The sequence below is a fragment of the Megascapheus bottae genome, chromosome 8 (assembly GCF_031878675.1).
Source record: "Megascapheus bottae isolate mThoBot1 chromosome 8, mThoBot2.hap1, whole genome shotgun sequence".
NCBI classification, from domain to species: Eukaryota; Metazoa; Chordata; class Mammalia; order Rodentia; family Geomyidae; genus Megascapheus; species Megascapheus bottae.
In genome coordinates this window covers 517697-542199 of record NC_143516.1, presented here as the reverse complement: position 1 = coordinate 542199, position 24503 = coordinate 517697, and the positions used below count along the sequence as shown (strand labels likewise).

The 24503-nt window shown below is 48.2% G+C and overlaps 3 protein-coding genes across 5 annotated transcripts in view; 1 reads left to right on the top strand and 2 right to left on the bottom strand.

The window, feature by feature from the left end:
• Wdr27 (WD repeat domain 27) overlaps window positions 1-2819 on the bottom strand; it is a 106516-nt gene extending 103697 nt beyond the window's left edge. The window contains exon 1 of the mRNA XM_090337806.1: window positions 2718-2819. The gene's annotated coding sequence lies outside the window, so the exon portion shown is untranslated. The remainder of the gene's footprint in view (window positions 1-2717) is intronic.
• Window positions 2820-2879: 60 nt separating this feature from the next.
• C8H6orf120 (chromosome 8 C6orf120 homolog) lies at window positions 2880-8069 on the top strand. 2 transcript variants are annotated; one of them, XR_016536445.1, is made up of 2 exons: window positions 2880-3681; window positions 7681-8069. XR_016536445.1 is itself a non-coding variant. In XM_090337805.1 (1 exon), exon 1 carries the CDS (start codon window positions 3000-3002, stop codon window positions 3606-3608), a length of 609 nt encoding a protein of 202 aa, XP_090193931.1. In that variant the 5' UTR covers window positions 2880-2999; the 3' UTR covers window positions 3609-3903. The 2 variants fall into 2 exon arrangements, 1 of the variants encoding a protein (XP_090193931.1); XM_090337805.1 differs by lacking the exon at window positions 7681-8069 and having other exon boundaries at window positions 2880-3903.
• Phf10 (PHD finger protein 10) lies at window positions 4065-23588 on the bottom strand. Of its 2 annotated transcripts, none has more exons than XM_090337803.1 (12): window positions 23301-23588; window positions 21382-21488; window positions 18037-18167; window positions 17392-17469; window positions 16598-16731; window positions 16359-16508; window positions 15765-15874; window positions 13839-13992; window positions 10116-10271; window positions 5771-5879; window positions 5311-5499; window positions 4065-4256 (listed from the first exon to the last, which is right to left on the bottom strand). In XM_090337803.1, exons 1-12 carry the CDS (start codon window positions 23586-23588, stop codon window positions 4171-4173), a joined length of 1692 nt encoding a protein of 563 aa, XP_090193929.1. In that variant the 3' UTR covers window positions 4065-4170. The 2 variants fall into 2 exon arrangements, with proteins under 2 accessions (XP_090193929.1, XP_090193930.1); XM_090337804.1 differs by having other exon boundaries at window positions 17392-17475; window positions 23301-23438.
• Window positions 23589-24503: the final 915 nt, after the last annotated feature.

Here is a 24503-nt window from a genome sequence, read left to right as displayed (position 1 = left end):
CCCTCACTGAAAAGAAAAAAGAGAAAGACCTTCCCAGAAAGAACCACGGGTCAAGGGGCCATGGAAGGTCCCTATTCTAGCAATGGTGTGAAGTAACAGACTTGCGACATGTAATGACACATGTAAAATTTAAAACATCTACCCAGTTTTAGTCCATGAAAGACAGTGAGTATCTTCATTCAAAATTCAGGATTAACTTTAGTGGCTTTCTATAGTCATAAATTACTAAAAACATCCACAGTTCCTGAGAATACAACGGTCATCCACATTCCATGAATGCAGAGAAGCCCCTCTCCCCTCTGTACTTCCAGAACATCACCCTTCTGGCCAGTGCCCTAAGCCCTGCCTCTTCCTCACTCTGACATCTGTAGCAGGTCAGCCATGCTAGGAGGAAAGACACCCCCAAAGGGCAGGGGGGAAAGCACCACACTTCAGGTCTGTTCTGTAACACACTGTGGACTTTAGAAGGGATGGTGGGCCCTGTGCTGCCCCCTTGTGGCCACGTGTGCATGTACATGTGCAGGATTACCTGGGAGGCATGTGAGGATGCAGTATGTTATATGGGTACACTTACATTGTATGTCTTCATGTACTTGCAGGGCTATGAAATGCATATATGATTGAGCACCTGTGTGTCTACATTCAAAACCTGGCAAAAAAATTTCACTTAAGTTGTTATCTATAGTCAGGCACTGGTACCCTGTAATCCTTGCTACTCAGGAGGCTGAGATCTGAGGATCATTGTTTAAAGCAAACCTGGGGCCGGGAGTTTGGCTTAGTGGTTAAAGTGCTTGCCTCGCATGCACAAAGACCTGGGTTCGATTCCTCGGTACCACATACATAGAAAAAAGCCGGCAGTGGTGCTGAGGCTCAAGTGGTAGAGCTCTAGCCTTGAGAAAATCCAAGGACAGTGCTCAGGCCCTGAGCTCAAGCCCAGACTGGCAAAAAAAAAATAATAATAAATAAAAAAAATAAATAAAGCAAACCTGGGCAGGAAAGTCCGAGATTTTTCTTTTTTGCCAGTCCTGGGCTTGAGCTCAGGGCCTGAGCACTGTCCTTGGATTTTCTCAAGGCTAGAGCTCTACCACTTGAGCCTCAGCACCACTGCCGGCTTTTTTCTATGTATGTGGTACCGAGGAATCGAACCCAGGTCTTTGTGCATGTTAGCAAGCATTCTACCACCAGGCCAAACTCCCCACCCAAGTCCGTGAGATTTTTATCTCCTATTAGCCATAAAAAATAAATAAAAATAAACTAGGAACGGAACAGGAGCATGGCCTAGTAGTACAGTGCTTAGCACGCACAAAGCCCTGGGTCCAATTCCTCGTACTGCATACACAGAAAAAGCTGAAAATGATGCTGTGATTCAAGTGACGGAGCCTTGAGAAAGCCCAAGGACAGTGCTCAGGCCACAACTTCAAGCCCCAGGACTGGCAAAAAAAAAAAAAATCAGGAAGTAGGGCTGTGCCTAAGTAATGCTCTTAAGCACAAAGCTCAGGGACAGTGCCCAAGCCCTGAGTTCAAGCCCCAGGACTGGCAGACATGCACACACACAAAATAATTGTTATCTATGAAAATAAAATTTGCAGGGCCTGGAATCTGGCCTAGTGGTAGAGTGCTTGCCCTAGCACGTACAAAAACCAGGATTCAATTCCTTGGTGCCACATACATAGACAAAGCCAGAAGTGGTGCTGTGGCTCAAGTGGTAGAGAAAGTCCCAGGACAGTGCTCAGGCCCTGAGTTCAGCAAAATGCCAGACTGGGGGCACAGCTCAAGCGGGAGAGCACCCTCTGTGGACCAGAGACCCGAGTTCAAGCCCTGGCTTTGGACAAGCCTAGAAACTACAAAAAGGCCGTTCAAGGCCTGCTGAGCTCCACGGCCCAGGGCCCACTAGAACGCGCGCACGGAGGGCAGAACTGCTACTGCGCTGGGTGGCTGCCATCCGCGCGAGACGGGTGCTGGGAGGCTCGACGAGCTTCCTTCTTTTTTGCCCAGTCCCGGCCTTGAACTCAGGGCCCGAGCGCCGTCCAGCACTTGAGCTTGGCTCAGCAGCACTTCCGGCCTGTCCTGCCTGTGGGGCGCGGAGGATCGGAACCCGGGCTCCGGGGGGGCCTGCCGGCCGGGCCGGATAGGAACCCGGGGCTCCGGGGGGGCCTGCCGGCCGGGCCGGATGGGAACCCGGGGATCCGGGGGGGCCTGCCGGCCGGACCGGATGGGAACCCGGGGCTCCGGGGGGGCCTGCCGGCCGGGCCGGATGGGAACCCGGGGATCCGGGCCGGATGGGAACCCGGGGATCCGGGCCTGCCGGCCGGGCCCCACCCGCGGGCCGGGCTGCGGTCACCCGGCTAAGTCCTCGGCGTGACCTGGCTGGGGAGCCCCAACCTGCGACCTGACGCCGGAAAGAGCGCCTCGGGAGGGAGGGGCGTCCCGGGCGGGCGGGGCGCGGGCGGGGCCTCACCGCGGGGTTCCCGCCCCGGCCCAGGCCGCAGGCCGCCCGCCCCGCCCCCCTCCGGCCCCGCGCAGCCCCGCCCCCCGCCCCAGCCCCGCCCCTGCCCCGCCCCCCGCCCCCGCCCAGCCCCGCCCGCCCGCACCCGGTCCCGGAAGCCCTGGGCGAGCCGGCGGGCCGGCCCCACCCCGTGCAGCAGCTCCCGCGAGCCCGGGGAGCCCGGGAGGGCCGGGCGGCCGGGCGCCCCTCTCGGCCGAGGCGGCCTCCCTACCTGCCGTCCCGGAGGGCAGCGGCCGCCGCGTCACTATGGTGACGAGGAAGCGGCCTTCGGGCCCCGCCCCCTGGCGTTCTCGCGAGAAGCCAGCGGCGCCTCGCTTCCGGCGCCGCCCCCTTCCGCCGGCTCTCCGCAGCCGGGACTCGGCCTGACGCGGCGGCGGAGACGGCGGAGGGCGCGGCGCGGCGCGGCGCGGACCGGCGCGCGGGCAGCGAGGCCCCTGCTCCAGGCCAGCCGGCCCCGCGCATGCGGCGGCGCCGCCGGGGCTGAGCGCCCGCCATGGCCGCCCGGCGGGGCGCCGCCGGGCCCTGGGGCCGCGCCCTGCTGGCGCTCCTGGCGGCGCAGGCCGCGGCCGTGGCCCTGGCCCGGGGCCCCGGCGGCGGCGGCGGCGACGACGACGCCCCCGAGGAGTGGCTCCTCCTGCACGTGGTCCAGGGCCAGATCGGCGCCGGCAACTACAGCTACCTGCGGCTGAGCCACGAGGGCCGCGTGGTGCTGCGCATGCGCAGCCTCCGCGGCGACGCGGACCTCTACGTGTCCGACAGCACCCTGCGCCCCAGCTTCGACGACTACGCGCTGCAGTCGGCCACCTGCGGGCCCGACGCCGTCGCCATCCCCGCGCACTTCCGCCGCCCCGTGGGCATCGGCGTCTACGGGCACCCGTCGCACGGCGAGAGCGCCTTCGAGATGAAGGTGTACCTGGACCGCAGCGAGGAGCGCGCCGCGCGGCCCGAGGCCGGCCCGGGCCCCGGCCCCGGCCCGGGCGAGGGCGAGGGCGAGGGCGGCGAGGGCGCGGCGCCGCGGCCGGCGCCCCCGGAGGAGGAGGACTCGCTGCTCTGGACCGTCCTCCTCGGCGTCCTCAAGCTGGTCCTGGAGATGCTCTTCTGAGAGCCCAGAAAGCAGGCCCAGGGCGGCTTCTCACCACGCCTGCACCTGAACCGAGTCCCCAGCCTTACTTGAGGTACCTTCTACCCAAAAAGCGTTTATTTCTTGGCAAGCAGCTGTTTGTAAACTTGTTTCTACACCAATTAATTAATCACAATTCTGAATCCATCTGTACCAAGGTTTAGACAATTCGCCATTTCCCATTTTGGTCTGCTTATTAGAATGCTTTATTAACTTTCAGGGTTCTGAGAAAATCAATCATCATTAGTCATGGTGGAATAAAATATTGCACCTTAAATTGCTGTTTCAGTAGCATTTCTGGAGAAAAAGCCAAAGCACTGAGATTAAAAAAAAAAAAAAGAAAATCCTTTAGAAAATGAACCATTCCTGTACCTGCACTTAGTTACAAAGAGTAACGTAACAATGAAATAAATCAACTTGCAGATTTTAAGCCCATCATTGATTTCAGAAATCTTTTATTGGCATAAAAATGAAAATGTAAATGAACTGGTACTAAATATTCCACTTAAGTTGCATATACAACATTAGGGTAAAAAAAAAAAATCTATCCCTCTTTGCTGTTTTTCCCCCTTCTGCCCACTTTCCTGGGTGTTGGGGGAGCTCGCTGACAACAGTCACAAATCCAGCGACCTAGGAGAAAAATGGTTAGTTAATACGGAGTGGAATCTTATTTCCATAGGCCCGAGCATTAAACCATCTGAACACTTGTCCCTCACCCTGCAGGGTGGGGGTGAGGAGCACTACCAAGTTCGTCCACCCTTACCATAAGCAGGTAACCACCAGGTACATGAATGAAATGCCAGGCAGTGAGGGCAAGGATCGGGGGTTGTGGAACATGGTTTGGCTCTGATAAAAATCTGCGGTAGGCCGGGAGTGTGGCCTAGTGGTAGAGTGCTTGCCTAGCATGCACAAAGACCGGGGTTTGATTCCTCCATACCACATACATAGAAAAAGCAGGAAATGGCGATGAGGCTCAAGAAGCCCCAAGCATAGCGCTCAGGCCAACACCAAGCCTCAGTACTGGCAAAAAATAAATCTGTTGTAATCCTTTCCGAAATTAGATGACTTCCATAATTTAAGAGCTCAGTAACATAAAGCCTAATACAAAACCTGTTACTAACCATGGCTTTTCTCAACTGCTAAGCCATCAAGTCCTGCTGTACGGTGGGTGCTGACACAGCACTTTCAAACAAGCACAACCTGAACTGAGTTACACAGAATTTTAAGTGACTTTTCAGTTGCTTCTGCAAAACAGTTCTACACATATAATTTAGAGAATTACATAGTATTAACTATGAAAATAAAGTTCTAGAAGTACAACTGTCTGTGTAACAATTTAGTTCCAGTAGGGTGGTTTGTTTCGGTCTGATGTCCATTCTAAAGTTATCAGGTTGTCAGGCCGCATCATCTTACAGAAATACATTGACATGGGAAAAGACACAGAAGTCACTTCAGTAGATGATATGCAAAACTAAAAGCACTGAAACAAATACTTGTATTTGCTCGTAGTGTACACGGAACTGCACTTGTTAAATATAGCCTAGGCCAAGGGTGAAAAGATGGACAGGCTATGTGTACAGAAAGGGGCTAGAGACGGTGTGTTCGTGTCATGTATGCAGTCTTAAATGCTGAGAAGAGAGCCTCATCACACAAAGAAAATGTGTGGGTTTTTTAGGATCTTTACCTGATGGAATGGCACCAAGGCCCACACAAAATGTATGATAACCTCTGTCACACACATCACAGAACATCATTTCCTCTTCATGGTGGGGCTCTCCACATATAATGCATGTCTTACACTCCATACATTGCCATGGGTAGGTCTTAATCATAGAAACAAGCTCCATGGTCATATCCAAGCAAGAAGGGTGGCCTAAATCAAAACCAACATTAGTAGTATTTTACAAGAGAACTTTTAACATGGCATATCAAATACTGGCTTGCTTTAGGATTTCCCAAGAATGGCTAGAATGCTTAACCAAAGAAATTGAAGTGCGGTGTAGAAGGAAATACATGGACTTTATACAACTACTCCTATACATTTGGTGATTCTTTTTAGTGCCTAGCTGACCATGGTAAGTCCTAGGTTTTGAAGCAACAAAGAAGGGTGGGTTAAAATCTGAAGGAGACATCTCCATACTTACCACTGTTCTCACACTGGGAGCAGTGTATAAGGGATTCAGCCTTTCCTTTCTTGTTGGACTCCTTACCCTTCAGACAAATTCCACATAGAGCATTTGGAATGACCTTTGGCTGGAAGGGTAGAAGAGGGCTATAAATTCATGCCACAAGAGCTTACTATGGGTTCAAAAGGAATTCTGTTACTGGGTCACCTTATCTTTACTTTTGGTAACTTGCTAATGAAGACCTTTGTGAAGACATAACTAGGCATGAGTCAGCTTACAACATACAAGGGCCTACTAAGGAAAGCCTTAGATTTCATTTAGTATATACAACATGACCTCTACTTGCTACATGCACGATTCAGATCTGTATAAAACCATTAGGAAAACAGAATTGCAATGTCAAAGGAAAATAGAATTCCAATGACTCTTTTGCTGAGAAAAACCTAGTACCAAATAATATAAAGTTAAAATTCACTTTAAGCAACTTACAAACCCTCCTTAAAAACTGGTACTTTCTAAGGGTATAAAACTACACCTATAAAATCCAAGCCTAAAAACACTGTAACATCTTTAGATGAAAATGTCTCATTCACAGCATGTAAAGAAAACTGAGTTACACTGCATTATTGGTCACTGTGTAGCAAATTATACATTAAAAAAAAAAAAAAACCCTAAGGGACAAAAGCATCCACTATGAGATAGAAAACATTCTAAAAGGGAAAAAAACTGTAGTCAAAAAAGAAATACATGAGTATTCATATATTCCAAATACCAGCCTTCCAGTTTAAGAATACAGACAGCACTGGGGCTTCAAACACACCTGGCACTACGTGGAAAAGGACAAAGTAAAATAAAAGGCTCCTTAACACCTGAATTTACCAGAAGGAGGAGGATTGACTACAAAGTGAAGCTCACCCATACTGCAGGGGAGCTTAACACTTGGAAGGAAAGGAAGAGCAAGTGGGACACAGATGAGACGGGACGGAAGAATATAAAATGAACTTGGAGAGAGATGATGCTAAGTACAGTTGTTATATTCTGCTTCTTAAAGCCATGTGCATTGGATACAACCCCCTTCTAAGTCGCTACAAAGAGGGATCTTAAACTCAAACTGCAGAAAAGTATTCTAGCTCCAAAAGGTCTCACTAACATTTTCATCATGTTTGACCTAAAGAATTTTTTCTCATTAGATTTCTTTTTAAATTTTCTTTGCAAAAGATGACAGAGGCATTCAAAAACAATTTTGGCTTATTTATTTTTTTAGAAAGTCAACCTTATACATAAATATGATAAAAACAAACAATCACAAATATCTACAAAATAAATATCATGAAAATTAAACAAACATAAATGTCACCATTAACTATTCTACATCTCCTATGTGTGTATGTTTATACCCTGCTCCCCAATTTTCTCAAGACTAAAGTTACCTCTGCTGTTACTGTGACACCCTAAACACACAATTCTGACTGTGTATTTCTCCATCGCTAGGAAGGGCACTTCTGTGATCCTGATTCTGGTTCAGTTAGGACCAGTTACAACTATCATAATAAACAGCAGCAAGCTACCTCCTCTCAATCCACAAGAACTAAGAACTCTCTTTGGGTTATGGTACCTGTGCTAAATGCAAAAAATATTAATACCTGTAGTTTAAGTTAGATCCTGGTCTATGACAGTATTAAGTACTCTAATACCTTTCACCAAAATCAGATAACTACACAATATTAAATCCTAAAAGAAGACCCTTCACAAAGCAAAATTCAAGAGACATAAAACAAAGCTAGTTACCATATAGTCAAGTTCTACAATTGTTAAAATATACACAAATGCCTATGCTATGATAAAAAGGGATAGAAATTCTAGATTTACTTTTAAGCTCAGATCACAATGCTTTTGCTAAAACATTTAAAATTTTTCTTACCCAAAAGTCTTCATCTTGTTGAAAAGAAGAAAAGATGGAAGAGAAGAATCAGGAAAGGAAGAGAAGAAGAAACCACCAAGAGAAAAGAGAACAAGAGACGGAAAAGGGGAAGAAAGATGGAAGAAGACATGGAGAAGGGAAGAAGTGGTGCAAGGATAGAAACAGGGGAGAGAGGTGATAGAAGGGTGGAGAAATGAATGATGGAGGAAAAGTGGGGTGGATGGAGAAGAAAGGGGAAATGGATACACGGGCAGAAAGAAAAGGAACAGCTAGAAGGGTAAAGAGCATCTGAGCCTTGTCTACAATGATACAGTTCAATAAACAAGGAGGTGGCTCTGACTTAGTATGAGATCTGTCGGGTCAGCCACAGAGCCTGCACCCAGGACCTCACAGGGCCACAGCTGAGAGGCAGGAAGTGTGTCAGGGGAGGAACCCTAAGATCATCAGCACCGAGCACCTGCTCTGACTGAGACCCTCTGTTCTACCCGCAACAACAAGACAACCAAAACAACCATCCCAACAGTCCACAGTACCTCAAATAAAAGGCCCACAGTACACGTTCCTTCTTGAGAGCCAAAGACAAGTGAGACCTCCATGGTAACACTAGTACAGTATAGATTTTAAATACATATTTATAGGCCTGAATCTTAACTATTATGCCTTAATGTCAGGTTAATGTAACCTAAACGATTCTGTCCTACAAGTTAAGGGCAAGTGCTATTCAATCTTATTAAGCAAGACAGCAGATACATTATCATTGTTCTTATTTGTCATACTTTAAACATGTCTGTGTCCACAAGTATATATGAGCTTCAGCTTGAAGTACCCAAACATTTAGGCACATCTTGGCTTATTAATACTATTTATAGAGAGGGTAATGTTCAATGATCACGTTCACATTAATATATAATGTCTAGATACTGGTTGTTCCCATCTCTGAAATACCTGAAACATTTTTAGGTACTAAAAATGTTCACAGCAGATACAAAATGCTTGTTTTGCATATTACACTCCTTTGAGTACTATTTGGCTAATCTATATGATTTATTAAATCAATGATAATGTGGCCCATTTTTCATTTTCAGCCTGTATTAAAACATCCACTTCCATAGTCTGTTTTGAACCCATGATCAAACAAGCTGTCGGCACTGGGGAGTCCACTGGCTGTGTCCAGGGCCACAGCCTCTGCCTGGAGCTCCTGGAGGATGCCGCTGTTTCTCAGACTTCATCTTTGGAGTTCATTTGCTTTTGACTATGAAGTATTCGCTTAAATCTTTAGTTTAAAAAACTTAAGACAAACTGTGTAAGAGTCACATCCTGCTGCAGTCTACTTCAGCTGCCCCAGAAAGCAGTCCTCTGCATGAAACTTAAACATGCCACCCTGGGCTGCAAAACACATGTGTGTTTTAACTGATTACACACAGATACTTTCTAACAAGATATGGAACATTCCTATTTTTTTTTCTTTTTTAACTAAAAAAAGATGATAGACTTCTGACTGCTAGAAAGTGCTCAGGTAGGGTGAAGGGACAATGGTTTTTTTCTTGGGGGTGGGAAGTACTAGAGATCAAACCCAGAGCCTGAATATGCTAGGCAACCAGCCTGTTCTTGTGGGTCATTCCCAGGTCCCACAGTGACACCACCCACACTCTTCCACAGGGCACATTTCTCTTCAATTAGCCCTCCTTAAACATACTTTCAGAGTCACACCAGAATTCACACTCTACTACACTCCAAACCAAAGAAGCTGCATGTTTCACTATACTGCCACAAATATGAAACCACAGAAATTGTTCCTTCTATCAAATAACTGAGCTAATAAAGATTACCCAGCCTTTTAAGGGAAGAGCAGATGGGAAACAATGGTTGCAGACAACCTACTACCTCACTGACAATTCCCAGAGCCAAAAGCCAACTATGCTCTAGTCCTCAGCACAGAAAGATGCCAGACATTTGCCAAAGTTCTGCTAACACTACAATGGAAATAAACAGGTTTCATACTTTCTACCTATAGTTAGCTGAATGTGGCAGATAAAGCAATCATTAGATTAAAATCAGATCTTCCTAATGAAAGACTACTGAAGTTCTACCTTCTTACAACTCAATGGGTCTACCTGCGGCTCAGGTATTTAAATGGTATTTAAGAATAAAAGTATCAAGTTCTGCCTTGAAATAAATGCTTTTAAAAACTAAAATTTGCCTGGCTATAATTAAAGAGAATGGGGGGGAGAGACTCATAAATTGTACATTTACAGAAAAGTTGCTAAACCATAGCCAAAAGTGACAGGAAAGCCACCAGGGAAACAAAAGCAAAAAGAAAGCAGTGGACAGGTGCACACCACAGGACAGCAAGTGAGGAACAGCAGCAGGAGCTCCACAGCCGTGAGTTCAGAGTTAACATGTGTCAGGGAGAGAGGCTGGTCAGGGGCTTTTTTCTTCTACCTTGTACCCAGGAACTGATTTGGACAGTACAGAGCGTTTGGAAGCTTCTCTCCGTGGAGTGGCAGCTTTGTCTTTTGACTTTGCTCTTCCCGGGAAGGAGTCCTCCTGGCTGTCAGGAGGGCTGTCCCCTTCAGACACGTTGCCCGAGGAGCTGTCCTACAGCACAAGAGGCAAAAAGGAGGCTCTTCAGAATTCACAGTTGATTCTGAATTGGTAACACTACAAAAACATTTTTTATTATTTTATTTACTTATATTTTGTGGCTCATGGGGCTTGAACTCAGCCTGGGCACTGTCCCTAAGTCTTCAGCGCAAGGCTACCACCCTACCCCTGGGCCTGGGCGTTGTCCCTGAGCTCTTCAGCAGCAAGCTACCAACCTACCCTTGAGCCAAGCGCCACTTCCGCCACTTCCCTGTTTTCTAGAGGTTAATTGGAGATGAGAGTCTCAGGTCCTTTTGTGCCTGGGCTGGCTTTGAACCTTGATCCTTAGATCTCAGCCTCCTGAGTAGCTAGGATTACAAGCATGAGCCACGGAACCCCATCAAAAATTTTTTTTCAAAGTTTTGGTTTCTTTGAATAATTTAACTAATTATAATGATTATTAGTTACTAAATTCTAAATTACTAAATCTAATTATAACAATTTGTAACCTCTGCTTCCAATGGAAACTAAAATTATTAAAAGTTACATACTAAACCAACTCCATTTCTAACGAGTAATCAGCTATTTTCAGACTTAAGTCAACAAAAATGGAATTAACAACTTCATACCACACAGCTTCAACCACTGTCCTCATCACTCAAAAAGCAACCAAGTGTATTTGTTTTACATTATTAGTAGAAGCAAGTAAACATTCTGAGTAAAGAAGACTCTTAAGAAAACCTTCAAATGTACATGTCTATGTTAAAACCATGTAGAACCATTTCCCCAATTTTCTATAATAGTATCTGACTTATTTTACCAGTTCAAAGTTTAATCCCTCAACATGTTTCGTTCAAATAATTTTCTAATATTAACAATATATTCTGCTGCCTCATAAACACCATGAGCCAACACTAGGTATGGAACCTGTCTCCTTTACTCACTGCCATTCTGCAGACCTCTCACAATCCCCACCCTAATATCAATGCACACTCACTTTCTGAAACACAAAACTGTGTGTGCACACATGGTTTTTCACCAATCACTATTCCTCATGTTAACATATGAGATTTTTAATTTCCATTAGAAAAAATATTGCTAACACTTTTTCTAAATCATTTTCTCCGGAATCTGATTAAGTCCTTGGGATAAATTATCTTAGCAAATTTGGTAGGTCAAATTCTGTGAAGCTACAATGCTTGTCTTCCTCTGCTGCATTAACGTCTTCACGGGAGCACAATGAGGACGGCAGGTTTCCTCTGCTGCATTAACGTCTTCACTGGAGCACAGGTGAGGACGGCAGGCTTCCTCTGCTGCATTAACGTCTTCACTGGAGCACAGGTGAGGACGGCAGGCTTCCTCTGCTGCATTAACGTCTTCACTGGAGCACAGGTGAGGACGGCAGGCTTCCTCTGCTGCATTAACGTCTTCACTGGAGCACGGTGAGGACGGCAGGCTTCCTCTGCTGCATTAACGTCTTCACTGGAGCACAATGAGGACGGCAGGCTTCCTCTGCTGCATTAACGTCTTCACTGGAGCACGGTGAGGACGGCAGGTTTCCTCTGCTGCATTAACGTCTTCACTGGAGCACAGGTGAGGACGGCAGGCTTCCTCGGCTGCATTAACATCTTCACTGGAGCACGGTGAGGACGGCAGGCTTCCTCTGCTGCATTAACGTCTTCACGGGAGCACAATGAGGACGGCAGGCTTCCTCTGCTGCATTAACGTCTTCACGGGAGCACAGGTGAGGACAGCAGGCTTCCTCGGCTGCATTAACGTCTTCACGGGAGCACGGTGAGGACGGCAGGCTTCCTCTGCTGGACGAACGTCTTCACGGGAGCACGGTGAGCACAGCTTGCTGGCTGGCCTCACCTGGAGCACACCGACAGGACATGACTGCTACCTGGCGCATCATGCCAAGTGACATGCATGCGTGAGAAGTTGGTGATAACGGATCTATGATGGTATACTTTCAGATTCCAGCTAACTCCAGTCAACACTGTTTTGGATTTTTCATTTTAAGCTGGGGCCTGCATGCTGTCCCTGAGCAGACTCCATCACCGTGATCCACTTCCAGCTTTCTGGTAATTCACTGGCGATAAGAGTTTCCCAGACTTTCCTTCCCAGGCTGGCTTTAACCAATACCCTCGGATCTCAGCCTGAGTCGGTGGGATTACAGGTGTAAGCCACTGGCACCCGCACTGGTCGGTACATTCCTGAAGAAAGACATAGCTCTAAGCCGCCGGAGGGCTGCACTTCCCCTTCATACCAAGTCACCAACCTTCCATTCTCTTCAACAGCATTTTATGAAAAAGTCATGCAGGAAAAACAAATAAATGTAATATTTTGCCATGGAAACCTACAAGAGGAACAAACTAACATGCCCAGGAAAATAAAAAAATACATGTCTCTATAGCAAAAGACTGAGTCCAGGGCCGGGAGTGTGACCTAGTGGTAGAGTGCTTGGCTAGCATGCACAAAGACCCAGGTTCGATTCCACGGTACCACATACACAGGAAAAAGCTGGAAGTGGTGCTGAGGCTCAAGTGGTAGAGCTTTAGCCTTGAGAAAGTCCAAGGACAGTGCTCAGGCCTTGAGTTCAGGCCCCAGGACTGGCAAAAAAAAAAAAAAAAAAAGACTGAGTCTGTCTTGTTCAATATTTTAAGCTGTACAGGCAAATAGTAAATTAATATTCAGTGCCCTTGCCCATTTTGTTTACTACTGTTCACTTACTTATTTTTGTATGCTGGTCCTGAGGTTTGAACTTAGAGCCCAGGAACTGTCACTGAGCTTCTTTGCTCAAATCTAGAGCTCTACCATTTTAGCCACAGCTTTATTTCTGGCTTTTTGCTGCTTAATTGGAAATACAAGTCTCATTATCCTTCCCAGTTGGCTTCAAACTCAAATCCTCAGATCTCAACTTCCTAGGGTAGCTAGGGTTAGAGGCATGAACCACCAGTGCCCAGCTCAAGATATACAAGTTAGGCTATAAAGTCCAGGAAAATGACACTCCCGAATCTTCTACCAATCCAGGACCTGTACATTTTTCTCATTAACCAGAGATAAGAGTCTCAGAGGCTGGGGCCAGGCGCATGACCTAGTGGTGGAGTGCTCACCTAGCATCCACAAAGCCCTGGATTTGATTTCATGGTACCATATACACAGAAAAGGACAGAAATGGGGCTGTGGCTCAAGTGGCAGAGTGTCCAAAGACAGTGCCCGGGCCCTGAGTTCAAGCCCCAGGATTGGCAGTGGGTAGGAGGGGAGTCTTACAGACTTTCCTGTGCAGACTGGTTTTGAATAGTGGTCCACAGATCTCAGCGTCTTGAGTAACTAGGATTATAGTCATGAGCTAGGATTACAGGTGTCAGCCACTGGCAACCAGACATTATGATTTTAATGCAAAATTTACCAAAGGCCACAACAGCCTGAATGTATCAAGCACATTTTCTACAAAGCTTTTTGGGAATTATATGAGCTGTACTTTGCAAAGTGTGGTAACACAGTATAATTTCACACCCTAGGAAAGCAATCAACAAGAGACGGAAGAAACTGTTTCTTGTTAAAGATAAACATTCGTACCGAAGTGCCTCTGTTTTTCCGCTTCTCATCACCTCGACCATCTTCAGCATCATCAGAATCACCATCACTATCCAGTGCAGGGAGCTCAGGGTCCAGGGGGGGCTCATACAAGGCTGTGTTTAATGGCAAATACCGTAGCTCATCTGGAGAATACCTAAAATTGAGAGACTGATTTCGCTTATCTGTAGCAAATATGCAAAAGTAGCCTAAACTCCTCCCAAACACTTTTGAAAAGTGAATGTGTGTACATGCGTATGTGTGTATTGGAGGAACTGTATTAGGGATTGAACTCTGGAGGCTCTATTTGAGCCTAGCTCTTTTGCCTTTAGTTTTGTTTTTCCAAAAGTGGTATCAGTCCTTTGTCTAGGCTAGCCTCAGATCTAATCTTTTTTATGTGCCAACTCCATACAGGCTTTGATTCGAAATAGGATCTTTTGCCCAGGCTGGGCTCAAACCATGATCTTCCTATCTCTGCTTCCTGTAGCCAGGATTACAGGCTTGTGTGCTCACCAGGTTTAGAGAGATAACTCTTCATTTTGGTCATCAAGTAGGGGCAGTAAATAAAAGACCTTTTATGTTTTTCTTCACTGATTAATGTAGACTAGACATTTGAGTCTTTTCACCAGAATATAATGTCTCAGCTGGGCATGGTAGTATATGCCTATCCCCAACAAAAACTTGGGAAACTAAGGCAAATGGATCTTAAGGAGCTCAAGGTCTGCCCGGGCTACATAATGGTTTAGAACCTAACTCAAGAAAAACTAAAACAGGTAATGATTTTCTCTTTTCCCTCAAACCAATAAATAAAGCAAGGTTTCCCAACAGACACTGGTGAAACCACAGTATCAGCTCGATACATAAATCCTAGGCCTGGGCTCTCCACTGGTTCCCCTAACTCTAAAAGGAGTGACTTTTTATCCTGGCCCTCCTCCACTTGTAAAACGGAATGGACACAGCGTACCTCACAGAATGGACATGCACATAAATCACAATTGGGCATGACCAACACAGGCTAGTATGTAAACCATAATTTAACAAATAATCTCCAGTAATATTATTTGAGACAATTTGTGAAGCATGCTCCCTAACACCAAATCACATTTGCCATCTGAAGGCAGACTGACAGAGTTCCTCCCGAGGTTGGAAGGCACAGGGCCAGCTGGCAGTAGATGGGGACATCCCCTCACCCCCCACTCCCTGAGAAATGTCATTCAGAAGACTCTGGGACCACCATCTCCAACCAAGGCATCACCAAAAAAGCAAAGGAATGAGCGGACAGGCATACAACTTTTAATAATGCTTTGGCCAACACCAACTTAAATCTGACTTTCAAATAGTAAGTATGAGTCTATATTCCATTTTAAATTCTATTCTCTAAATAATGTCTATTCCAAAAAGATGCATCTCCAGGATGAAGTGTAAAGCTGAAGGAAGAAGAGCTATTGAAATAAGAGGAATCCATTAGCCATGTTTCAAGTGTTTTGTCTGGCTTTGTTTTGATTTGTTTTTGTTACAGTCAGTCTGGAAAAAGGAGCGGAAGCTCAAGTGAGCATGCAGACTGACGCACAGCTAGCACGGGGTAGCATGGGAAGTACCCAGGACCCTAGCACCTGGGGACTGCTCGCTGCCTCCCAATCTCTACTCCATAGCCAGTGCGGGCATCACAGCAATCCAAACTCTGATTAGTAAGTCTGAAGCACCGAGTGTTACCAGTATTGCTGCACTGTGGATCTTTGTGTGACCAACCCAAGACATGAGCAGAGACAAGAACACTCAAGCTTCATAAGCAAGCAAGGCATTAGTATCCTGGCTAAAAGGTGCACTTGGCCACAGGATCCAAGAACACTGATAGATGCCACACAACATCAGCCTCACTAATAAACCCAACTGGCTCCCCAATAAATGATAACTGAAACAACTAAATACCTCTTGTAATACTCCTGGAACTGTCCTGGGATGAGAGCCACGGGGTAAGAACTGACCTTTGTCCGCTCTGTCGGCAACACTTTGTACTTCCCTTGAGGCACCTGGATGACCTGTGTTTACATGAAGAGAGACATGAACTGAGTCCATACAAGGAACATGGAAACCCTGACAAATGCCCCAGCCAGACCCCCAAAGAGCCAAGTGACTCTGAAAACTACTGGAGGGACAGCTGGGGAACGCCAAGTATGCACCACAAGCAACTCTGGGAAACTGGAGCATCTCTGGCCCACAGTTAACAAAACCTCTCTGAAGCTCCATTTCTTGCTCTATAAAATGAAGCAGTACTAGTCAAACGTCATGTGGTTCCTGTGAGAACAGAATGAATTCAGAGTTCTCCTACAACCATCTTTGGAAATCATAGTATTAGTCTCAACTACTAAACAAAGAAACCTCCTCACCAAACAAAGAAACCTCAAACATTATCATTATTTCTTTAAACTCCTAGGGGGAAAAAAAGAAGTAGAGAAAAAGTGGAGAGAACTGCAAGAAAAGGTAAAAACAAAACCCAAATACTGCTGAATTAAGTCACCCTACATGTGTCTGTAAATCAAAATAAGCTCTTCTTTCTTCCATGCGTTCCCGGTTTAAGTTGCTGTTGAATTCGGCGGCTTTTTTTGCAGCTTTCTTTATATACTCAGGCACTTTGCTGGCTTCAACCTTTTGAGTATTCTGTTGTTGCATTTGCTGAAACAAAAATATAATAGTTGAAGTCCCATAACTTCATAAAATGTCAGTCTCATAAACTCTTATATTCAAAATACTTAATTACTTACAGAATATTCTTTATAGTGATCTGTAATTCGCTGGCGTTCTTTTTCTTGTAGAATAACAGAATATTCAGCGTGCTTGGCTGGATATTCCTTTATCATTAAGTCAATCACTTCATCACTACGCAATGCTGTTAAACCTATTTTAGACCAAAAAAAAAAAAAAGTTAAAAAAGTGAACAAAACCATTTTCATCATTAGCTTCCCTTACAAACAACTCTGTTAAAATATTTTACAAGCTGGGAGCCAGTGGCTTAATCTTTAATCCTAGCTACTCAGGAGGCTGAGACCTGAGGATAGCAGCTTGAACTAGCCCAAGCAGGACAGTCTGTGAGACCCTTAATTCCAGAAGGTATTCAGAAAAAGCCAGCAGTGGTGCTATGACTCAAGTGCTAGAGCGCTAGTCTTGAGCCCAAAAGGACAAATGCTCAGGCCCTGAATCTAAACCCCAGGACTAGCAAAAAGGAAGAAAAAAAAAGTTCTACAATGGCCAGGAAAAAAAAATTAATACATTTTAAATTAATAAGAACTTAAGTTCAAGTGGTAGCATGTCAGCCTTGAGCCAAAGCAGCTCAGGAACAGGACCTAAGCTCTGACTTCAAGCCCCAGGACCAGATCAAAAAACAGATTATAGTGTAATATAAGCTTCCTTCTTCTTTGGAGTTTAACAATTATCACAAGTGAAGCAAGTAATTTAGCACTAAGTAGTCTGTTAATTTCAGAAAGTATTTTGAGCAAGAAGGTAGCTATCCAAATCACATATAAATAAACGTTGAAAGTCACACTAAAAACGTTATTACCTAGAGTGCACTGAGTTTCTGTAATGACATTTAGCTCTCTTAGGTACAGTTTCTCCTTATGAGACAAATCTCGTCGCTCTAAATCTCCAAAAAAGAACAAAACACACTATAAAAAATAGTGAAACATGATGTCATTTGTAAAACTCTTACTTTAATCATTTGTAAAACTCTTACTTTAAAAAAACAATTTAAAAAAGTTCTTATTTCAAGTATTAAGGAAACTTCATAAAAAAAACTTACGTTAGTGAAATAAAAGTTACAACTGAAAATAGAATAATCTAATCTAACATACATAACTGGTGAAACAAGTTTATCAGGATTAGCCTTTCTTAAATTCAGATATGGCTTGCTGTTAACTCCTGGGATAGGAAGTGCAAGGATAAAGAATCTTAACACTGGCTGTAAAATGGTATTTCTTTCCAATAAAACTTCTCCCAGAAAACTTATCGTTTTGTCTTTAAATTAGTTGGTAAAAAATAAACTATATGCAGAGTGGAGATATGCAGATATATAATGACTGTAGCAAATTTAGATCAGCAAGCACAAGTATATAAAATCTACTAAAATTAATAACCAAGAATTTGGAGTCAAAGTTCTACAGTTACAAGCTAGATGTGATCTATTACACAACTCAGTCTTAAGTACCTGGATACTTCCGTTTAAAGGAGGTCACACCCAAATATTCACTGACTTGCTCTTGAAGCATATAGTATTCTCCTGTTTCATCAGGTGGCCATTTGTACTCTATCAAATTTTCTGCTGGATAGTAACTAAAGCTAAGCACAGAAATACATATTATGCCTAAATGAGGCTTTTATTAAATTTTATTATGTTTATTTTTGAGAATATTTTGAAAACTAAGTAGTTAAATTACTGTGACTTTAATTGTGTTATCAAGGATTATAAAACAGAAGGTAAAGAAACATCATCTAGAATACCGCATCAAACAAGACATGCAAACATTTTCCATACACTACAAAGAACCAAGACTCACAACTGCTAGGAACAGATGTCTTTTCAGCCTAAAGGACCAAAGAGAGGAGAGCCAGAGACACTAGCTCTGAAAGGTGTATTATCAGCAACTTCAAATTCTTGTCTGTTGCACAGTGAGTCATGAACAGACCAGAAAGCAAAACTCTAGAAACATCTTTCTCGATGAACTGGACTTTATACTTTAGAGGACAGCAAGAGAGATAAAGACAGAGGATAGTTCTGGTGCATCGTAGTCAATCCCAGGCCTGAATAACAAAGACTACGTAAGTCAAGATCGATCTGGGCCATCTGACTTCAAACCGAAAGGTGTTCATTTTCAATGGACTTATTCATCTAGAAAATAGCTGAGAAAGGCCAGGAGCGTGGCCTAGTGGTTTGTGCTTGCCTAGCATGCACAAAGGCCTGGGTTCCATTTCTTGGTACCACATACATAGAAAAAGCCAGAAATGGTGCTGTGGCTCAAGTGGTAGAGCTCTAGCCTTGAGAAAGTCCATGGACAGTGCTTAGGCCAAGTGCAAGCCCCAGGACTGGCAAAAAAAAAAAAAAAGAAGAAGAAGAAGAAGAAGAAGAAGAAGAAGAAGAAGAAGAAGAAGAAGAAGAAGAAGAAAAAGTAGCTAAGAAACAGTGCTCCCAAAACCAGAGTTGGAAAACTAGATATAAACATGAAGAAGATTGGAACAGAGCCTCTACCTCAGAGATCAATAACTCATATAACTCACAATGAGACAACAACCTAAATGTAAGAGCTAACAAACCCTGATTTGGCAATCGGTTCTTACATAAGACACCAAAAAAAAGAAAAAGGAAAGGACTTGGTGTCATAAAAAAGTGCATCAAAGAACACTGCCAATGGGCAATCTATAACATGGGAGAAAATATGTACAAATCATACATCTGATAAGGAGCGGGGAGTTTGGCCTAGTGGTAGAGTGCTTGCCTATTATGCACAAAGGCCCAGGTTTGATTCCTTGGTGTACCACATATGTAGAAAAAGCCAGAAGTGGTGCTGTGGCTCAAGTGGTAAAGTGCCAACCTTGAGAAAGTCCAAGGACACGACTCAAGGACCTGAGTTCAAGCCCCAGGACTGGCAAAATGAAAACATATAAAATATATACAGAACTCAGCCTGGCATGGTGTCTCACGCCTGTAATCTGAGCTTCTCAGGAGGCTGAGATCTGAGGATTCAGGTTCAAAGCCAACCAAGGCACTAAGGAATGTGAGACTCTTCCCTCCAATTAATCACTAGAAAACGGGAAGTGGGCTTATGGCTCCAGGGATACAGCTGTAGCCTTGAGCTGAAGAGCTCAGGGATAGTGCCCAGGCCCAGAGTTCAAGCCCCATGATCCACAAAAAAAAAAAAAAAAAAAAAATAAGCCAGGAGTTTGGCCCAGTGGTAGAGTGCTTGCCTAGCACGCATGAACACCGGGGTTCAATTCCTAGGTACCACATACATAGAAAAAGCCAGAATGGTGCTGTGGCTCATGTGGCAGAGTGCTAGCCTTGAGGGAAAAACCTAAGGCCCTGAGTTCAAGCCCAGGGACTGGGAAAAAAAAAATATATATATATAGATATATAGATAGATAGATAGATAGATAGATAGATAGATAGATGTGTGTGTATATGTATATACACACAGAACATTTATATATGTGTGTGTGTGTGTGTACACACACACAGAGCTCATAACTTAACAAAAATGAAATAAAAACTAAGCAAATAATTAGAATAGACATTTCTCCAAAAGATACAAGTGGCCACATGAAAACAGTCTCACGTTACTAGGCATTACAGAAGCCCAAGGCAAAAGCATAGTCAGCACTTTTGAGGATGACCATCATCAAAACATTCTCAAAAGTTAAACTGCAATGGTGCAAAGAAATTGTAACTTTTTGTGCACAGCTGGCAGGAATGCAAAATGATATTAGATGCTATGGGAAAGTTTAGTGGTTCCTCCAAAAACTAAATCCTAGCTATTTACAAAGTGAGACAGGAATAAGGTATAAGGCCAGCCCAGGACGAAACCAAAATGACTCCTATCTAATAAATAAAATAAACCAAAGGAGTGGGAGCATAGCTCAAGTGGTAGAGCCCCTGTCTAGCAAACACAGGGCCCTAAGTTCAATCCACAGTATCAAAGGGGACCAAAAAGAAAACAGGAAAACACAAAATTAGCATATAATTCTACATCTAAACACCCCTAGTCTGCCAATGTTCACTGAAACATTACTCACCCAGTCAAAAGGTGAAAACACCCCAAACATGAATACACAAAATGTAATTTATAAATACAATCAAATACTTTTCAGATTTATAACGGAAAACTCTAACATATGTTCCTACATGAATAAACTACATTTTAAAAGGGCCAATATCAGGAATCTCCAGTAAAAGGAAATTATCAGACTTAGAAATGGCAGAACAAAGGTGGGGAGTGTGGCCTAGTGGTGGAGTCCTTGCCTTGCATGCATAAAGACCGGGGTTCAGTTCCTCTGTACTACATGCATAGAAAAAAGCCAGAAGAGGTGCTGTGGCTCACGTGTTAGAGCTCTAGCCCCGAGGAAGCCCAAGGACAGTGCTCAGGCCCTGAGCTCAAGCCCAGGACTGGCAAAAAAAAAAAAAAAAAGAAGAAGAAGAAAGAAAAAAGAAATGGCAGAGCAGGAGCTGCTGAAGAAGAAAGACATCTGAGTCTTCATCATGGAAAGTTTTAGAAATGGATGGTGGTACCTGTGAATATAAATTAATATAAATTAACTGTGACTGTGAATTAATGCCCATTTCAAAAAAGAAAGAATTAAGATGGCAAATTTTACTTATTTATGTAGGATGACGTTTTAAGCAACACTCCATAGCAAGACCAACTTCGGTGTCACATTACACAATGGGCAGTCTAAGCCCCCCCCTTCACAGTTGCCGGAGGGGGGGGAGGAGGGGAGGAGGAGGAGGGACAGACTGGGGACCCATCCCTGGGGGACCCATCCCTGAGGGACCCCCGCGTACCCGAGGTCCTGGCTGGAGGTCTCGCAGCTCCTCGAGCTGTCGCCAGAGCCCGTGCGCCTCCTTTTGGAGGGCTGCGTCCCATCGTTGGAGTTGTCCTCATGGTCGTCCTGAGCATGACAGGGTTCAAAGACAGACGACCACAGTGAGAGGAGGAAGAGGACAGACAGACGGACAGACAGACAGACAGACGACCACGGTGAGAGGAGGAAGACAGACAGACACACAAACACGGTGAGAGGAAGAAGAAGACAGACAACCACGGTGAGAGGGGGAAGAGAACAGACAACCACGGTGAGAGGGGGAAGAGGACAGACAACCACGGTGAGAGGAGGAGGAAGACAGACAGACAGACAGACAGACAGACAGACAGACGACCACGGTGAGAGGAGGAAGACAGACAGACACACAAACACGGTGAGAGGAAGAAGAAGACAGACAACCACGGTGAGAGGGGGAAGAGAACAGACAACCACGGTGAGAGGGGGAAGAGGACAGACAACCACGGTGAGAGGAGGAGGAAGACAGACAGACAGACAGACAGACAGACAGACAGACGACCACGGTGAGAGGAGGAAGACAGACAGACACACAAACACGGTGAGAGGAGGAAGAGGACAGACAACCACGGTGAGAGGAGGAAGACAGGAAGACAGACAGACAGACAGACAGACGACCACGGTGAGAGGAGGAAGACAGACAGACACACAAACACGGTGAGAGGAGGAAGAAGACAGACAACCACGGTGAGAGGAGGAAGACAGACAGACACAGACGACCATGGTGAGAGAAGGAAGACAGACAGACAGACACAGACGACCACGGTGAGAGGAGGAAGACAGACACAGACGACCACGGTGACAGGAGGAAGACAGACAGACAGACAACCATGGTGAGAGAAGGAAGACAGACAGACAACCACGGTGAGAGGAAGAAGAGGACAGACACACAAACACGGTGAGAGGAAGAAGAAGACAGACAACCACGGTGAGAGGAGGAAGAGGACAGACGGACGAGCACCCGACCTGCCAGAATCCCCGCCGCTTCAGCCGCTGCTGAGTTTAAAAGCACGCGGAGGGCGGATCGTGAGCGGGCGCCGCGGGGTCTCCACCGGACCCCGCCGGACCTCAGCCCCTCTGCCCCCTCCGCCCCCTCCGCCCCTCCGCCCCGGCCGAAACTTTCAGCGGACCCAGCACTCTGAACCAAGTGACGATCCCTTCCTTGTCGGTCACCCACGGACACGACAATACACGCCGCCACAACAGGCGACCCTGACGCAGGGAGCGGGGCCTGGGAAGCCGCTCCCCGGGACGGCGGGGCGGGGGCGCCCGCGGAGAAGGCCGGGCCCCGGCCGGGGACAGCGCTGGGCCCCGGCTCGGCCGCGCCGTCACACCCAGCCGGTCCTCCGGGGAGGTCGCGCGGGCCTCGTCTGGAGAAGCGGGAGGCGAGCGGCCAGGCCGCCTCCCGTGGAACCGCAGGACCGGAGCCGCGGCCACGTCACCCGGGGCAACAGCCGGCGGCCCTCGTCCACACCGGCTCCACGCACCGACCCGCGTGGGGCGGGACGGGCCGCGGCCCGGGGCCCCGCCTCCCCACGGCCTGGCCGCCTCCGGGGCGCCGCCGCCACGCCGCGCACGGCTCCGGAAGGCGGCCCACGGCCCCAGGTCCTCGGCCACGGAGCGCGGGACCCGCGGGGCGGCCGGGCCTCCGCGCCCGCCCCGCGGCCCCGCGGCCTCCGCCCCGCGGCCCGCAGACGCCAAACTTTGGGGAAGTCGGCGTCCGCTCGCGGCCCCCGCGCCACGGCTGAGGTGCCCGGGGGCTCCGCGGAGCCCGGGTCCGAGCCGGGCCTCGTCCGCGCCGCGGAGCCGCCCCCGGCCCCGCCGCCGCCCGCCCGACCCCCCGCAGGCCGCCGCCCCGCTCACCTTCGGGGACTGCGCTCCGGGGGTGGCCGGGTCGCTGTCGCACGGCCGCGGGGACAGCGCCGCCCCGGGCCCGGCCGCCGCCATCAGCCCCAGCGCCCCGCGACGCCGCCGCCGTCGCCGCCGCCTCCTGGTCCCGGCCGCCGCCGCCGCCGCCGCCGCCGCCGCCCCCGCCGCCCCCGCCGCCGCCGCGCGGGCCGCCCGGCGCCCCGGCCCCGCCCCCTCCGCCCGCCCGCCCGGGGGCCGGCCCCTGCCGCCGCGCGCCCCGCGGCCGGCCAGCGCCACCGCCATGCCGCCCGCGCCCGCCCGCCCGCCGCTCGCAGCCCCCGCCGCCTCGGGCCCGCGGCCGCCCGCGCCGCACCCCGCGCCCCGCGCCGCTCGGCCCGCCGCTCCCACGCAGCCCGGGCGCGCCGCTCCTCCCGCCGCGCCGCCGCCAAGGCCCCGCCCCGCGCCGTGCGCACGCCGCAGCCTCCGCCGCCGCCGAGCGTCAGCCTCCGCGCCGCCGGCTGGCCCCGCCCCCGGCCCCGCCCGCCCCGCCCCCGCGGCGGCTCGTTCCCCGGCTCCGGGGTCGCAGACCCTCCCTGCATCCGGGTCTCGGCTCTGTCCGCGGCCCCGCCCCCGCGCCAAGACCCGCCCTCATCTCCGGCCCTCTGGGCATCTGGACCCTCGCCCCGCCCCGTCTTGAGGCCCCGCCCCCGCCAGCCTGCATCCGAGGCCCCGCCCCGTCCTGAGGCCCCGCCCCCGCCCGGGCCAGCCTGCATCCGAGGCCCCGCCCCGTCTTGAGGCCCCGCCCCAGCCCGGGCCAGCCTGCATCCGAGGCCCCGCCCCGTCTTGAGGCCCCGCCCCAGCCCGGGCCAGCCTGCATCCGAGGCCCCGCCCCGTCTTGAGGCCCCGCCCCCGCCCGGGGTTCGTGGCCCGCCCCGGAACCCGGCCCGGAGCCCTTTGTTCTCCTCCGTGCCTCCGGGCTCCGTGTCGGTGGACCCCGCTGGAGCCTGCAGCAGCCCCGACAGCCAGAGAACACGTAAAGGAACCGCGGGGTCTGAGCCCCAAGAAGTTGGCGGATCTGCCGGAGGGCCGAGGCCACGGAGGACGGCGGTCCCTCGCCTGGCCCGGGGCCCGGGCGCTCCACGGAGGAGGCGTGGGGACGCCGCTGCGGCCTCCGGAGCACAGGTGTCCGCTCCTGCCCCGCGTCGGCCTCCCGATCCT

Excerpts from the sequence above, each read along its gene's own strand:
- C8H6orf120 (XM_090337805.1), top strand. The coding sequence starts at position 3,000 with ATGGCCGCCCGGCGGGGCGCCGCCGGGCCCTGGGGCCGCGCCCTGCTG.
- Phf10 (XM_090337803.1), bottom strand. The coding sequence starts at position 23,588 with ATGGCGGTGGCGCTGGCCGGCCGCGGGGCGCGCGGCGGCAGGGGCCGG. Across the intron at positions 16,732-17,391 it reads AGAAACTCAGTGCACTCTAG|GTTTAACAGCATTGCGTAGT; the intron begins GTAATAACGTTT and ends GGTCTAAAATAG. Across the intron at positions 10,272-13,838 it reads GGAAAAACAGAGGCACTTCG|GACAGCTCCTCGGGCAACGT; the intron begins GTACGAATGTTT and ends CTTGTGCTGTAG.